Source organism: Melospiza georgiana, chromosome 8, assembly GCF_028018845.1.
Source record: "Melospiza georgiana isolate bMelGeo1 chromosome 8, bMelGeo1.pri, whole genome shotgun sequence".
In the NCBI taxonomy this organism is placed as follows: Eukaryota; Metazoa; Chordata; class Aves; order Passeriformes; family Passerellidae; genus Melospiza; species Melospiza georgiana.
In genome coordinates, this window is record NC_080437.1 from 6,255,471 (window position 1) to 6,273,712 (window position 18,242).

The following is an 18,242-nucleotide window of genomic DNA, read 5'->3' on the forward strand; positions in this document are numbered from 1 at the left end:
ACAAAATCAACTTCCCCATTTTTGTAGTGATTGCCTGACATATTTAACTCAAGAATTTCTATCAGAGGACAAGAGAACTAAGTTCTGTATTTAAATTAAGAGACACAAACCAGCTGTGCAAAGAGATGAAAAAAATCAGCAAATATCAACCTTTATGATAGAAATGTATTTTGGAGAACTTTCCAATTATCAAATGAGATTGTACTGAAGGAAACTCTTCTCCCTGCTATTCATTTCTGGAGAAAATGATACTGCAGGAGCAGCAGACCTCACAGAGCTGCAGGGAGGTCCGTGGAGCCCCACCCCTTCCTGGCCGGTGATTGGGTGTGACATTGGAAAACACATCAGGGACAGAGGGAATGCCCTGGGAAGCTCCTTCTGCAGCAATCCCCGAGCCTGGAGGTCACACTCCTGCCACAATGGATCTCAGCCCCCAGGGATCTACGGCTCATAAACTTCTTCAAGCACTTTCAATTTCTGGTCTCTATAGCACTCAGTACTCGGGAGTTCCACACACACAATCCCAGACTGGTTTGGGTTGGGAGGGAATTTTAAACTCAGCTAATTCCACCCCTGCCATGACAGGGAGACCTTCCACTGTCCCAGGGTGATCCAAACCTGGCCTTGGGCACTGCCAGGGATCCAGGGGCAGCCACAGCTGCTCTGGGCACCCTGTGCCAGGGCCTGCCCACCCTGCCAGGGAACAATTCTTTCCAAATATCCCACCTAAATTTCCCCTGTGTCAGTCTGAAGCCATTCCCTGTGTCCTGTCCCTCCAGTTCCTGTTGCAGGGTCCCTCTCCAGCTCCCCTGTGTCCCTTCAGGCCCTGGAAGGAGCTCTGAGGTCTCCACAGACCCTTCCCTTCTCCAGGCTGAGCATTCCCAGCTCTCCCAACCTGGCTCCACAGTGAAGATGCTCCAGACCCCTCAGCAACTCCAAGGCCTCCTCTGGACCTGCTCCAACAGTTCCATGTTCTTATTTTTGGAGAACTGGGCACAGAGTTCCAGGTGGGGTCTCACAAGAGCAGAGTAGAAGGGAACACTCCCCCATCCCCTGCTGCCCACACTCTTGGGCTGCATGGGAAAAGCACATTGTTATAATCAATATTTGAAAGGTAATTGGGCTCTGGCCTTACCTCTTGCTGTGCATATCCTCGCCTAGAAGTCAGAAAAAGACAAGAAATAAATTAGTATAATGCTGTGAGCCTGCACAAAGATTCCCATTACCATTCTTGCTGGAGAGGGGTGAGAGAGAATGTAATTAGAAATAGAATTAGCATGGAAAGAAATACATATCTCTAATACCAAATATGTTTTTCTTTGGGTTTGCTCTGGATTGTTGCATGGGAAAGGTTGGAGAAGTTTGGAATCTTTTCTTGCTTTAGATTGTGAATGGATGAGGAGAAATCCCCAATCCCCAGGAACCAGAGCATCCAGAGAGACTCAGCACAGGGAAAAGGGGACTGGGAGAGCCCTGCCCCATCCCCTCCCTGCTGTGCCATCATCCACAGAGGGACCCTGTTCCCTCACACGTCTGCTCAAGCAGTGAAACAACTTCTCTTTCTCCTGGACTTTCTGTATCCATCAGAAATTGCCCTGGAGCTTGTATTACTAATTTCTTGTACCAACACTATCATTCCAATTACACCTTTCCTAACACTTACCCACTGGTGGGGAGGTAGATCCCCTTTTTTTTTTTTTTTTTTGCTATCTGCTGCTATTTTACCACAGACTTTGTGCTTCTGATCTTATGGGGAATTTATTGTTGGTTTAATTAATTTTCTTGGAGCCATTCCTGGGCATGACCAATGCATTTATGTCTGTCAAGTTCTCTATTTTCACGTTTTGTGCCTGAAAGTTGAAATGGTTTCGGCAAAACTAGAGAACAAAAAATTTAGGCCTTGGAATTTTTCTTAAGGATAAGTCTCGATTATTTTTATTATGGTTTTTAAGAAGGAAAGGGTAAATGCTCAAAATTATGTTAGGCTTAACCTAGGACACAGCCAGCAGTCATGGGGAAGTCTTTAATTACACTGAATAAATAATAAAGACCAGAGAAATCCTTTTAATTCTTTAATGTCCCCATTTCTAAATCTTTCTATTAATATTCAGCAGATGGAATTGATTATCAGCATTGAATTAATGCTGTCGCCTATATAATATAAACCTCATGGCCAGCTGAAATGAAGATTTATCATCCAAAGATGATCTGTGACTCTTCAAAGCCCACTTGAGGGGTGCTGGATTTAGTTTCCATATCGCTTACAACAATCTTCAGATAAAGGAGGTCTGAGGAGAAGGAAGTCTATTACTCTTAATTGCACTATATTGCAGATTAAAGGCATATTATGAGTAATTCTAATTAAATTTGGAATTCAACTTTCATAAGAATAGCACCATGCTGAGTTTTGCTGATATTTCTTGAATAGTTTTGTGTGGCCATGATTAGAAGGAACAAAAAAGTCCCCAAAAGACATAAAATACCCATTCATTCACTACAGCACAAGGATCTATTCTGGCACAACGACAAAGGGCAGGACAACATCATTTGCTTCCAGGAAGGACTGAAAGCTCTCCACAGAGGGAGGGATTGCTTCTGGGAAATGCTCTCAGCCAGACTTCACTGCAGTCTGGGAATCTTCTGTGTGGAAAGGGAAGTGAGGCCATGGAACCTGTGAGGATGTGGGGTCATGACAGCCAGAACATGGAGCTGGTACTCAAGGGGAGAGACAAAGCCAGAAGGAACTCACATGGACAAGATGTGCCAACCTTTCCCTGCTAAAAGAGGTTAGAGGAACTGGGATTTGCCTAAAGCAGCATTTCCCCAATTCCTGGCACCTCAGCAGGCTCTTCCATAACTTAAATCTCTTTTCATATCAAAAGGAAGATCATCACAAATCCCAAACACTACCGATACTCCACAGAGGGAACAACTACTTATCAGTTTGCCCTGAAGATTTTCCTGCAGTTCAGAGCTGGAACTGAGGACAAATGGGAAAGAGGATGAGTAATGATAACACCATGGTTCAATTCCAGCTCTCCACTGATGCCATCTCTGCTCCTGCTCAGGACTTGGCCTCATCAAGGTGATGATGAAAGGATGAGAGACACATTGAGGGTCACAGAGGACCCCAGCTTGACCAAATGAGACAACCTAGGAGGGCTAAATTATATATAAAATTAAATTACCACAGATGCTCAACTTGCTACCAACTCCTACACTGGATCTAATGCTTTGTAGCACTGCAGAACTGCAGCACCATGGAATTGTGGAATGGTTTGGGTTGGAAAGGACCTCTATGCTCATTCTCTTCCACCTCCACCCACTTCCCACTATCCCAGGCTGCTCCAAGCCCTGTCCAGCCTGGCCTTGGACACTTCCAGGGATCCAGGGACAGCTCCAGCTTCTCTGGTACCCTGTGCCAGGGCCTGCCCACCCTTCCAGGAACAATTCCTTCCCAATATCCCATCTAAATCTCTCCTATTGTGGTTTAAAACAATTTCCCCTGCACCACCCCGATATCTCAATGGGACAGAATTTCCCTGGTACAGCTTCTTTTCCAGTCTAACAGAGTAATTTTTTAAACAAAGGCTATGAAAAAAAAAAGCCATCAGGAGAACAAAGATTGCATTATATCCAGACAAAATGAATCCAGTTTTGTAAAGTTTTAAATTTCATAAAGATCTCCAGAATGAGAAAGTAAATGCACCCCCCATCAGAGAAGAGCTGATTGCCATAACCTCCCCACCCAGACTGTCCTGAAATGATGAAATTAAATATTTAAATTGGAACTTCTGTGTGATGGCCACTCTTTCTGCTTAAGGAACATCCCAGTTAATTGTAGCCAAACTGAACCATTGGAGTTTATGTGGTGAATGACTGCACACCTCCACTTGTGCTATGTGACCTTACACACCCCAAAATCAGGTCCTATTTGTGCCATATCTCACTGGGGATGTAAAGATCTGCACGACAGCAGCTGTTTGCAAGCTCTAACACGGGACTTGTGTACTTAAATTTAAATTTCTGTCTTCGGGGTTGATCCAGTCTGAACATGATCTGCCCAATAATTTTTCATGCCCATCTCTGCCCTCTTCCCACTGTCCCCTCACCAGGAGTATGGCTGGGACACAGAGGGGAACATTTAAGCCACATTCCCACTCTGGCTCTTCAATCCTAAAAATTTTCTACCAAATAGATGCTGAGGTTTGGGGATATGATTAAAACATTGCAGTTGTGCCACTTTTGGAGAACTGAGCATCAAAAATGTGCACATCTCATAAATGACAGTGATTCTGTTACAGCAAAAATAGGACAATAGATTAATCCCTCCCATCACATATTTAGCTACTCCTACACCACCTTGATCTTACAACCTATCCCAACAAGGGTTTTAAGTAAAGGAAAATTCTAATGGATCAGCAGAACTTGTGGGATGGAGTTCATGGAGTTTGGCACTGGGACAAACAAAGAGAAACTACCTTGAGCAGCTTTTGACTGAAGCATCCACACATGTCCTAACTGCAGACTTCAAAAACAAAACCAAAAAAACCAAAGAAACAAACAGGAGAAAAGAGAAAAACCCAAGCACCATGAAAATGTTGAGTCTGATAAAGAATTAATTACCTTTTTGCTTAGAATTACAACGTTGATACTGAACTGGAGTTTTAGTTTTGCTTCATTAGGTAATATCTGCCTTTCCCAAGATGGTTTTTCGAAATTGTCATATTAAACTTTTTAGATTTTTGCAAAGCACTGAAAGGAAACTTGCAAGCTGAACCAAACATTTAAATGCCCAAATTGCTTTTACTTACCATATTTTCAAAGGACAAGCTAATTTACTTTATATATATATTTATAACTGACATATTTATGTAAATGTAAAGATCTGATTTAGACCACTGTGAGCAAAAAAGCTGGTAAGTAAATCCACATTATGTGGATTTTTACAAGTACTTGGAAACCCTTCACCAGGTGACACTAATCAAAGTGACTTTATTACAATTTCAGTGAGATGTTTCAGCTCGTGACAGACCAGCATGGAAATTAAAGAGAGACAGCAATAACATGCACATGCAAAATCATAAAAAACAAACAACAAATGCTTTGTACATGAAAGGAATTTAGAAAATATAAACTTTTCACATGCAGTTACAATATAAAAAAAATGCAATGGAAGGCAGAAGATGGAGAACAGGAGTGGGGACACAGCCGTATTTGCTGAGACACCAAGAGCAAACCCTTCTTCTGACTGCAGACTGGAACTGAGCTGCCAGACAAAGTCAGCAGAGCAGAGCCCATGGAGCAGGGAGATGCAGAATGGAATTATGGAATGCCTGGGCTGGAAGGCACCTGAAAGCTCATCCCATGGGCAGGGCCACCATCCCAGGTTGCTCAAGGCCCATTCAATAACCCGGCTCACCAAAGCTGAGCCTGCTACTCCCAGGCCTTCCTTGCTTTGATGCCCAATGTGTGGCAGAAGATTCCTTCCAGGTGGGGAAAAATTCCTTCCTTTTTATGGGCAAAGCAAGAGATTCCAATCACCGCTGCAGGAAAATCTGACTGACGTTACCTACAGTGAAGGCTGCTTAAAGAAGTACGGAGCCTGCTGCCATCTATGCCACATCCTTGGGTAAAAATGGACAGTTTCCCCCAAGAATTTACAGGAGACAGACTAAGAACCAGCAAGATGTAGTTCTGAGAAAACAGCTTGGAGAATTGTATTTTACATCACAAATTTCCGAGCGAACGGGAAGGACAGCGTCTCTCCATTTGGGATCAGGAGTGGGCAAAGTTGTGTACAGCAGAGAAAAGGGGGAAAGTCAGGATCTCTGGAGAGTCTGAGGCAGACACTGTGTGCTGCATTAGAGTCCTCCCACTCAAAAAAAAAGCAGGGAACATCCACCTGTGAGCATCACAGAGCTGTCGACTGGGAGGGGAAGCGTTTCTCCAGCTCCTCCACGACACAGCTCAAGTTCCCATTCTGCTGGTTGTGCTCGGCTGCGGCTTCTGGAGTCGGGGGCTCCGGGGTCGGGGCTGGCTTCAGCTTGGGGACGTGCTTGGGCAGCAGGTGGTTCTTGTCTATTTGGCTGTACATGTTGGCCACCGACTTCTCGATGGCGGCCAAATTCTGAATGTTTTTAAGAATTCCTTTGAGCTCCCTGCGGGGAGGAGGCTCTGGCACTGCGGCCGGGGTGGGGGCAGCTGGCGGTTTGGCAGGGGATTTGGAATGCTTGGCAGGGGACAGGAGCTGTGTGCTAAGAGGAGATGGAGAGGAAGAAGAGGAAGAAGAAGAAGGAGGAAGAGAAACTGCGGGTGGAGGTGGAGGATGTGGTGGCAACATAGGAGGGGATGGAGGTGGTGGTGGCAGCGGAGGTGGCAGCTGTGGAGGGGGGGGTGGGGGCATTTTAGGCGGATCTGGAATGCTTTCTACATTTTCTTTGGTCTGAGGAGCTAGAAAACTTTGGCAAAGTGGTTTCTTTGTCCTAGAAGATGGAGGAGTTGGTTTGCGAGTCGGTGGAGGAGAATGTTCCTGAGGGTCGTCGTGGTGAGTGACGATTACAGCGGGGACCACGGCGGCCTCTGCTTCAACTCCTTCAGCACCGGGCGTTGGAGAGGACAGAGGGGAGGAGCGAAGGTGGGGAGAAGCCACCACGCTTTTGGGAGACTGCTCTGGCACACTCTCTCCCTCCTGGACGCTGGCGCTGTGCGTGGGCGACCGCGCGGATTTCACCTCGGGAGACCTCACTTGCTTCATCTCCTGCAGCGCCTCAAACTGCCTCGCCTTCTCCTTCACAGTCAGCTTGGGGCCACTGATCTTTTGGAAGAGTGGACTGCTGACATCGTCGCTGCTATCGGCGTTTTCAGCTCCTTCCTCCTTGCCCGTGAGTCTCTGCTGCTGCCACTGGATGGGGTCCATGATAACCGGCCTACCCAGGGAGCCTGACATGTGTCTCCTGGTCAGGTGAGTGGGCACCGTCCACGCCCGGTGGCCGCCCCCAAAAGAGGCCTCTCTCCAGGCCAGTCTTGAAGGAGAAAGAGTATCTAAAGTATCGTTCCTTTTCCGTAGGAACCCAGAGGCAGCGGGGCTTTGAGGGAGACCTTCCACGTACAACGGGTTTCGGGTCGTTAGCGGGTTCTCATCGGACAAAAAAGTGATGTTACTCGAGGATTTGGGGAGGTTATTGTTCAGGGATCCATTGATATTGGATTGCTTGTGAGCCTCTATAGCACGGGAAGCAAAGCTGCTTATAACTCTCTGTCGGTCTCCTTCTTCTAAGACTGACTTTTTTCCCCTGCTTTGTTGGAAATGGTAGAGAAGAAAAAGACTTGAAAGAAAAGAAGATAACCACATGTGAGGAAACATGCATGGACATAGGTACTTATGAGAGAGAGAAAAAAAAGAACTTATGACATGAATCAGAGCCATTAAATCACTTCTAGCAAACTACAACCCAACAGCAGGAGCACATCTACTACTGGCAAGACATTTACTTTTGCATCTTCTTTAAGGGGGAAGGAAGAAAAATTAAAACAAGCTGCTGCTTGCTTTAATTCGAAGCTGCGTAGCTACTTGGTGAGTTCAAAAATAAATTCACTTCTTGTTAAAAAAACCTCTTAGATTTCAAAATTATCAGTTCATACTGTGGCCTATCCACCTAGAAGCACTAAACATCACAGAAGTATCAATATGTGAATGAATTTCATCTCTTGTGTGTATGAATTTCATCTCTTCATCAGGTTGAATCCAATAAAATGCCCCTGTGGTTGGGTGACATGGAATTTCTACACCAAAAGTGGGAGGTCTCACCACTTTCTGGACTCCATCTATCACCCCCCAGTCCCTCATTAACTTCCTCCCTCAAATATTTTTAATTCCACAACCTTCTGAGCAGATTTGAAAATAAACAGTATTTAAAAGGAATAGCCCAAACTGCCTGCTAGAAAAGTGCCCTTCGAGGCCCATTTCAAATAATGCTCACTGCAGGCTGAAATGAGATTTATTTTTCTCTCAAACTGTGAGAAATTTAAGATTTGGGCCTGTGTCTGGCAGAGCTAAAGTACAACATGAGTAGCAATCTTATCTACCTGCACAAATTAAAATATAATTTAAGATTGGTTTTAGTGGCTTAGAGGTGTCAAGTATTTTCACACAAATTCTGAGTTAAAAATTCTAAGCCTTATCTCTACCAAATTTTGAATTTTGGTAAAGGATTAGGAGAAATAAATGGAGTTTTCCATGATTCCGTGAATGTTGGAAAATGAAGTTTTTTTGATCTCTTGGTCACATTGTTCTGTGGGTTTTGGTGGTGTTGTTTCACATCTCAGAAAACATAATCAAATCCAAATTAATAAGAAATTAATCTCTGGTGGTTAAATAGTCCCTAGCAAAATTGAAAGGGAAATTTAAATACCTAGAAGGAGTTAATTAAGAGATCTTCTTTTTCCTCTAAGTTATTTAAGATGTAAAAGTCCCCTGAGGGTTGTATTTAATAAGAAAACACTTTTGTTTCTTGACTTTTGTTTCCTGTTTTGATCAGGGGACCACCCAGGCAGGGAATACTCAGCTTCCCGATGTTCCAGCGAGCCAGCAGGACTGGAATTCCCACACAGAGAACCTTGAGATCATTCTCCCAGGGATCATTCTCTCATTTTTGTTTTGCAAAACACCACAAATTGAATAAACTCTCCCCAAGCACTGCAGTTTGCCAGAGCTGAGTGTGCCTAAGGCTTCCTCTGGGCTGAATGAATAAAAATAATTAACTTCACACTAATTAGAGAATCCCAGAAGGGTTTGGTTTGAAAAGGACCTTAAAGATGACCTAACTCATCTTGCCATGGGCAGGGACACCTTCCACTGTCCCAGGCTGCTCCAAGCCCCAAAGTCCAGCCGGGCCTTGGGCACTGCCAGGGATCCAGGGGCAGCCCCAGCTGCTCTGGGCACCCTGTGCCAGGGCTGACCACCCTGCCAGGGAACAATTCCTAATTCCCAATATCCCATCCAGCCCTGCCCTCTGGCACTGGGAAGCCATTCCCCCTTGCCACGACACCCCATCCTTTGTCCCAAATCTCTCTCCATCTCTCCTGTAGCCCCTTCAGGCCACAGTTTGGTGACCCCAGAGCTTCTCCTGTCCAGGTGAGCCCCCCCAGCTGTGCCAGCCTTTCCTCCCAGCAGAGCTGCTCCATCCCTCTGCCCATGCTGGTGCCTGCCCTGGGCTCTCTGCAGCAGCTCCAGGTCCCTCTATGAAGGAGCTCTGAATCCTGAAGCAGGCAGCTTTGAGGTCAGCCAACCATTGAATCTACTGAGGGGTGAGAGAAGCAGCGACTGAACTTGAAGGAGCCCCTCCAGCAGAAGGCTCATGCAAGGTGCCACCACCTTTCTGCCACTGGAACAGATTATTTCAAAAGCTCCTCAGCCTCCTCCTCGCTCCACATGAGGTCTCTGAGAGCTGAGGTGACCCCACCATGTTTTTCTGTTTGTGTGGAGCTGTTTCCATCACTGAGGGCCAGAGAGTTCAGGTTCTGTCAGCTCAGAGACTCCACAGGCCTTGCATGGGATTGGAATTAACAGCCAAGGAAGGTTTAAACCCAGCCAGAAATCCATGAACTCCCAGTAAACCTCTCTGTTCATGCACTCAGCGTTGGTTTGGCTTTTTTTTTGACCCTTTGGCTTTAGAAATAATGCCCTTCAAGTTCAGCAATCACCCCTCCTCTCTCTGCTTCCAAGAAGAGGGATAAAGAAGCACAGAAGTATTGCAACTTCCCAGTAAATGTCTTTTCTGCTCAATGGACAAATAAAATATGAACTTCACCTTGCAAGGTTGGATGAGAATTGCTGGAAGGAAAATTAACTAATTTCTACCAGCTACAAATATTAAGAAAATGAAATAAGCTTACTTACTGGTGCCTAAGGATCCAGAGACAGGGAAAAATGAAAATGGTGAGACAAGGCAGATTTAAAACTAAAGAGCTTTGTTCCATTTCATTTGCTATAAACACCAAAGAAAGCAAACAAGACACTGCAAATGAAAGATGACAGACTTAGGACAACTAAAACAGGGAACAATGTACTAAAACTCATGGAAAATGGAGATAAAAGATTTTTTCCAAATAAGAATTTCCTAAGGTATACCTGTGCCCTGGAGTAAAATATTTATAGCAAAGAAAAAGTTAATTTGTAATTATAATTATTGAAGCCTGTTATTTTCTTGCAAATCCTATGGATTTTGATTTATCTTTGAAGGATTTTTGTGTTTAATCAGTTCCTCAGCATGACAGATAAGCCTTGGTTGTATGCAAAGACATCTGAGGGAAAATATTGAAACTACAGCACCTTTTTGGCGGACTATTTTTTGTCCAAATTAACATAAAGCTAAGCCTCAAAGTCAGTACTGCAGATCTGGGAACTGGCACCTCTTTGGGGCAGTACTAAACCCCAAAAAACCTTTGCAGATAAAACAAAGCACAATGAGGCCTTTTCTGGGTATAGCATCACATAACTAACTTCAGCAGAAATTTGGTTTTGTGTAAAAAAAGATGAATTTTATCCAGATGGCACCTCCCTGCATAAGGGTACAGATGTGACTCGCAAACTGAAGTGCTTCCATTCCAAAAAAACTTTATTTCACACGTTTTTCCTCCCTTTCTGCCCAAGCATAACTTGACAAAGCAAAAGGCAAAAATTCAGCCCTGAGGAGAAACTATTCCTACTCCCAGCATTTTTAAGCCCCCTATTTACCCAGAAAACCTAAGCCCTGGAATTATTCCACATGCAGAGACTGCACCCAGTTGTCCAAGAGTTAAAGCTCTGTCATGGCCCTGTAACATTTTATAAACTCCATCACAGCAGCTGGAAAATTTCAACTTTCTGGGCAAAACAAATCATGATTGAAAACGGAGCAATCTTCATTTCCACCATCCACTCACTCCCTACCTACCAAATATTATTCAAGCTGGGCTCTTCAGCACTCCTTGGTTTTCAAGTATAAACAGAGATGAAGAAGTGTGGCAAAGCTTATCAAACAACCCCACCAGTATCACACAAATAATAATTGGCTGGAATATTTTCCTACTGAGAGTTAAATTGTTATTGGAGTCCATCAACTTCAGGTTTACAGAGGCATGAAAAGAGAGGCAGCCTTGCAAGATTATTATTTTATGAGCATGTAAGAGGTAAAAGATGAGTTTATTGAGCTACCAGGGGTTTCTCAGCTTTGATAGTTCCTTTAATTTCAATATTTAAAGAGGTTTAAATTTAGAACAAAAACCCCCAACAAACCGAACACATCTTACTACAGGAAATGAAGACTTTGGGGCAGCAATTTTCAGGGAATTATAATTTCAAACAAGTGCAATGGATATGAATGAATTTTATTGGATGTGTTTAGTCAACAGCTTTGGAAAATGTGGAGTGCTGGCCTGGATGTGCCAAGGAATCCAATCCTGGCAGCAGTGACCTGCTGCAGGATCTTGCTCTTGGGAGAACCATCTGGTGAGACCTTTATGCCCACTTAAAGTCTGATTAAGGTTCCCCCTTCCATTACAAGAAGATTAAATTGGCTTTTCCCCTCCTCCAGAGCCAGCCTACGTCTTTTCTGGATGTTGGAGAACCCCAAGCAGCTGGGGAATGAAGGAAACCCTTTGCACAGAGACTGCATGAAGGGATTATAGAACCCCAGAATAGTTTGGATTGGGAGGGACCTTCAAACCCATCCCATTCCATGAGCAGGGACACCTCCCACTATCCCAGTTTGCCCAAGGCAGTGAATTTCTGGATCTGGATGGATCTCAAGGAATACTCACATGGTGCTGTCTCCAAGCTCCTCATAGAGGTTGTTGGCGGCGGCTCCGGATGGTTTTCCTGCTGGCAGAGCCATCTGCATCCTCGCAGTCTTGGCACACTCAGCCTGTCGCCTTTGGAGAGCCACGGGGGGAAGGAGAAACACTCATCAGGAACACCCCAAAACACACCCCAAAGAAAGCCAGAATGGGAGGTTTTCTATGCTCTTGGCTTGTGGTTAATAAACATCCCCTGGATTTTGTCTTTATGAAAGTAACAACATGATTATCTTCTCCTGGATTTATCAGCAACTGGTTGTTCTGTTTTGGTGGAATCCCAGAGCTTCCCAGATGTCAGAATGGTTTGGGGTGGGAAGGACCTTAAAGTCCATCTTATTCCACCCCTGCCATGGCAGGGACACCTTCCACCATCCCAGGCTGCTCCAATTCCCAAAGTCCAACTTGGCCTTGGGCACTGCCAGGGATCCAGGGGCAGCCACAGCTGCTCCGGGCACCCTGTGCCAGGGCCTGCCCACCCTGCCAGGGAACAATTCCTAATGCCCAATGTCCCATCTAAATCTATTTCTTTCAGTTTGGTGCCACTCCCACTTGTCCACTCACAACTCATTTTTTCTTAATAGAATTGGCTGGGAAATTTCTGTTCAATGAATGATTTGTCCCAAAAAATGCCCTTTTTTAAAATTAATTTTTTTAAATTTATTTTTTTTCCATGGGGTAAAATCACAGTGGAAAAAAAAATCTCTTCCCTGTCTAGAAAACAAAGCTCCTTGTGTGGGGAGCGCCACCAGGATGATGTGCCTGATATACCCCAATGACACTGAGTAGCCATAAAAATAAATCACTTTTAAACTCATCACACCAGGAGTTCAGGAGCAAGTCGACTATAGGAATTTTAAAAACCCCTTATATTTAATAAATGTTGAGAACAAAATTTGTCAGTATTCCTGTGCAAGCTGGAAGAAGCAAAACTGGAAATAAATACTTACTCTTTGAATCTGTTTGGTTGCAAAAAAAAAGAGATAAAAAGGAAGGTTAAATAAATTCTCTCCCAACAACTGCCCATAACAGCGACTCTAACAGGAGTAATAAAATACAGGCTACTTAATTATTCCACACATCAAATTCCAGAATTAATGACTTGTTTAAAGAATCAGAACTTCCAGAGCTGAACAGCATTTGGCTGCTATTTTTGATCCTCTGGAAACAATTCTGTAGTCAGCAGAAATACAACTTACAGCAGGGAATGAAAACAAGACATGAAAACATGAATATTTCTCCAGTTTTTTCTTAAGCAGGCACATTTTTAGACTTGTTTCTTTATATTGAATTATTTTTTGATAACAATATAAATAATATAATCAATATTTTCTTTATCTTTTTTCATTTTAGCATATTTCAAAACTGTATAGAAATACTTTAAATAATGAAGTAGCATCATTTTTGGTTATTATTTAGAAGATGCCATTCTTTTGTGATTATTAAATAATAAATAATTTATAAGTACCTTACATGTTTGTGCTGGATACTGGATTTCAAAGGAGTCATTTTTAGATTTATTACTAAAGAAATATTTTAGGAAAAATACTGAGATTTCTTTGGAAAAGGAGTGAAAAAGGCTGGAATGCAAAAACAAACCACGAGGCTCAGGATTTTAATTTAACTCTTAAATTCCTTTCATTTTCTTTGGCACTCTCCATAAAAATACAATTTATTTGCAATGGGCTGCTATAAATCCAACTCCAAGTCAGATCTCTAGATTGGAAAAAGGGGATTTTTGGATGAAATGAATTTAAGCAGATTCCTGAGAGCTCCTAAAAGAGATTGATGATGTTTAGATAATCTAACAGATGCCCAGGAAAAATGAGGCTGCTTCATTTCTTTAAGGAATCTGCAATTCAGATAATAGCCACCAATGAATTGCAAGATGAACTGGCTCATGGAAGCAATTTTTCCACAGAATTCTGGGAGAGGAAGAGCAGCTTGGGAATGATCTGCCATCCCAATGGTGCAAAAGTTGGTCAAACTCTTCCAAACTTCTTTAAAAGGCTTTTTCTCTTCACCCAAAATGGAGGAAAGGGGATGTGAATATGATCATAAATTAAAGAATAAATCAGTGAATAAATGGATTTATAAATCTATGAACTGGAATATAATGTATATGTAAATTTATGAATATAATTTTTAATTAGAGAATAAATCTATGGTGTATACACACACACACACATATATATATAAATAAATGGATATGGAGCCTTTAAGTCCAAATGCAGTGATCCTAAATATGAGTAGACCTGAAAATTTTAGCTGAATGAACTTGTTGCAGATGTTGATTTGAATTAATTTATCAGCCAATTACTGCTTCAGTGTATAACAGGCAAGAGGAAATATCAAAAAGTATCTCTGATGTTGCCCTAGAATGGCAGAAAACCAACTCTCCAGGAAACATTAGCAATTAAGAAGCTTGGGAAAAAATATTTTGGGATTTAAGCAAAAACACTGGAATCCTCTAATTTGATTTTTGATTCCTTTCTTGAAAAGCACCTTTTTCCTTTTTTTTTTATTTTTGGTATGGAATTCAGCTCTGAATCTTCACTTCTATGTCCAACACGTGGGTTTTGAGCCAGTGTTTTGGCACAAAATTCCTGCACTGTGTTAGGAAACCCAGGATGCACTTCTCATGTTCATCACACCAAGCATTGAGCAACCCTTGTGGTGAGAAGGAGACTAAACCCAGAAATGAATTTATATACTAGAAATCTAGATAATACATACAAAATATTACAGAAATAGGCAATAATAAATAGAAATTAATCTAGAAAATATGAATAATCATTGAAGCGGTTCCACTACAAACTACAGCACCTCTACTATGACATTACAACCCTGGAATTTCACTGCCATATTTTCTGAAAAACCCTCTTTGCCCAGGATTCTTTGCCTGGGAAGCTGAGAAGCCTCAGGGAAAAAGGAAAACAATACTATCTCATTTGCTTCTCCTGTGTTTTGCTGCTTTGGAATGTGGTTGGAGATTGTTTATCCAACATGCGAATTGTTCTGACTTAATGACCAATCATGGTCAGGCTGTGTCAGGACTCTGGAAGGAGGGATGAGTTTTTCATGAGTATCTTGTTAAACCTTCTGTGAGTATCCTTTCTCTATTCTTTAGTATTGTTTAGTGTTGGGAAGGATGAAAGTTTGACAAGAAAGTTTCACAGATATGTATGCTTAGCAGAAAGATTTTTAAATGTAGAGTCTGAAGAAGGAATAGAGATGGAAGCAAGTTTTGATAGAGAAGAAAAGAATCGCTGAGCCAGTCTCACTGGATAACTAAAAAGGCAAAGGGTTTGTTGGTTAGAAGGGGTTTTTATGACTTAGAGCAAAGGATAAACCCACCTCAAACAAGAAGATGTTTTTACCAAGCAAGAAGATAAGCACAGGCAAACAAGCCTGCTGATGTGGCAAGTAGAAAAAAGGTCTCAGAATTTTCCACTGCAAGAAAACTGAATAACAACTTCTAGCTTAAACTGTAATGTACTAACTTTATGTGATTGGAGAACAGTAACATGAATATGGTAATTACAGTAGTTATGAGAGGCTAGAGATAATAGTTAAGGTATAGATTGGTTCTACTGTATGAAGATGCTCAGCAAAGAAATGTATGTAATGTATTGTAACCAAAACCAAAGTATATAATGCATTGTAACCTAAATTAAGGGTCTCCAGGCCTGCCTGCAGCTGGAGCTGACAGCTGTAGGCACAGGCTCTGTCACCCACCACCTTGGACTGCTGTAACCTCTTGGATGGAATAAACTGCATTTTGGACAGCTGCCTGGAGTCTACATCCCTAATTTTGGCTCTTACAGTTTAGGATAGTATTCTTTAATATAATAGAACAACATAAAATAATAAATTAGCCTTCTAAGAACATGGAGTCAGATTCATCATTTCCTTCCTGCCACGGGGGACCCCAAAACCACTCAGCTGGGAGAGGAGGAGGAGGAGGAGGAGGGTACTCACTGGCGGTAGCTGACCATGACGATGAGGATGGCTGGCATGCAGCACAGGAAGATGATGACAGCCAGGGCCAGCAGTGCCCCCTCCGTGAAGCCCACGGCCTGCGCCTGCTTCTTCACGTTGGCCACCACGTCCGGCGTGCGGATCTCCAGGATTCGCCCGCCCTGGCCCAGGTAGGGCTGGAAGTCCTTGTTGATATCCAGCAGTTTGCCATCCAGGAACCTTCAAGGGCACAGAAACACCCCGCTATTAGGGCCAAGGTCAGGAAGAGAGTTTTAATTAGGGCAGGTTAATAGCCCAATAAAGTGCATACATCATCTCTGTGGGCTTTGAGATAGTGGCAATTCCCTGTAATCCCAGTGCCAGGGACAATTCCAATGCACTTAAGAACAGGACACAGTTTAGACACTGAAAGGGAGGGCTGAGATGAGCTCACCCTGATTTCCAGGGGCACAAAGTTCTTGCTGGCATCACAAAGGCCTTGCTTTGTGCTTTTCCTTCTCTGCTTTGTTCCCGAGGATCAACCAACCCTTCCTGGACTGTCACTGTCATATTTTGTGAAAAATCCCTTCGCCAGGATTTCTTCTCCTGGGAAGCTGAGAAGCCTCAGAAAAGAATGAAAACAAAAATTATCTGATTGCTTCTCCTTCTCCCTGTTTGGAATGTGGTCTGGATATTGTTTACCAACTAGTCAATGTTTGATTGGCTTCATGTGAATTGGTTTTATTTAATGACCAATCACCATCAGCTGTGTCAGACTCTGAGGAGTCAGTCATGAGTTTTCATTATCATTCTTGTCAAACCTTCTGTCTGTGGCCTTTCTCTTTCTTTTGTATAGTTTTATTTTAGCATTTTTAAATATAATATATCATAAAATAATAAATCAGCCTTCTGACAACATGGAGTCAGATTCTAATCTCTCACCTCATCCTGGGGACCCTCACAAACACCACACTGGACACATCCCTAAGGACCACTGCCCAAAAGATCATCAAAGCAGTGGTGGAGTCACCATCCGTGGAAATGTTCAAAGAACCTGTGGATCTGGCACTTGGGGACATGGGACAGTGGTGGCCTTGGCAGTGCTGAGGATGTTGGATTTGATAACCTCAGATGTCTTTTCCACCCTTAATGATTCCATGGTCGCTGTTACCCTAAAATCAGGCAATATTTAGATGATTTGCTCAGCTCCTTAGGGAAATTCTTTGGCTAGCTGGACAAAAAATACATTGTCCAAGGCTTCAACTTCTGAAGGAAAATAAAAATCCTTGGATCACTCCAGAAGTAAGGATTGAGTGTCTCACAAGCTGCCCAGCTCCAAAGACCAAAGTAGGAGATGTGTTAGGATGGAGGATCCTAAAGGGTGAGAACTATAACAGAATTCCAGATCCTTACACATACAGTGGTTTTCCCGGAAAAAAGACAAGGGGATGGAAAACCTCCAGAAAATGTCAAATAAAAAAACAACAAAAAACTTCCATAAGTATTTTTGCGTATAAACTCTGAATGTCCAAAGAAAGCCTGAGATAACTTTGATTTCCTTACTCTGATTACTGATAGAAATTCCACTCCTCAAAGACCTTTTCTTTAAGGGCAGTAATTTCTTATAATTGGCTTCTCCTCAGATTAATTCCCTGATAAATCCTCATAGTATTTCTTGTTCCTTTGTTTTTTTTATTTATTTTGGAATTTTAGGGAAAATCCACTCTGCTCTGGGTGTGTAATGGATGAACTGGATCTCATCACAGGCAGAACAGCTCATCCTGAATGATGAATTTGGGCTGGTTTCATGATACTGAGGGAAAAGGGGCTGCTCACCCCCATCCTCACAAAGGTGTCTGGAAGAATAATTCCCATTCCTGATGTTCCACAAACCTTTTCCTTGGTACTTGAGAAAAAAATCCCTTTTCCGACCTAAATGACGGCATAAAGTGGATAGAAACATTCTCTTGCTGCTCACTAGATGTCACTGGTGCATGTCCCACGTCCTTGGAGCTGGCAAAAGCCTTCCCAGCAGGACACATTAAATCCCTGGATGATTTTAAGCATCTCTCCCTTGAAATTCTGCTGGCATTTTCCCGACAGAGCCTTTTTAACAGGTCCGTAACTCAGCCGTGAGCGTTTACTCCGTGATGGAACCTGACACGTTGTGCAGGAGCTTCACACAGTTCTCTTTTTAGCAGGGGACATTTTCCACTTAATTTATGCAGGAGGAATTTGCTGCATTCAACTGGTTTTTATGCTCCAATAAATCAAAGCCTCTTCCCTTTATAAGATAGGAAAGGAGGCTGAACGTTTCAGTCCGGGAAATTATCTGAGTGCCTTCGGAGTCTTTTAGGGTTTGGGGAAGAGGGAGGACATAGTGAAGTACAGAGGCATTTTTGGGGTGTAATCAAACAGATTTGGAGCAAAAATCAGAGGAGGAATGG

General features: G+C 42.9%; 1 protein-coding gene across 4 annotated transcripts in view; it reads right to left on the bottom strand.

Annotated features, from left to right (window-relative positions):
* The window catches only part of PCDH15 (protocadherin related 15), a 638,977-nt gene that overhangs the window by 7,226 nt on the left and 613,509 nt on the right, over window positions 1-18,242 (bottom strand). For all 4 annotated transcript variants that reach the window (XM_058028641.1, XM_058028640.1, XM_058028642.1 and 1 more), the window contains 3 exons: window positions 15,817-16,035; window positions 11,803-11,913; window positions 1,136-1,157 (listed from right to left, as the gene is read on the bottom strand). In XM_058028641.1, the coding sequence (XP_057884624.1) occupies window positions 1,136-1,157; window positions 11,803-11,913; window positions 15,817-16,035 (352 nt within the window). The remainder of the gene's footprint in view (window positions 1-1,135; window positions 1,158-11,802; window positions 11,914-15,816; window positions 16,036-18,242) is intronic.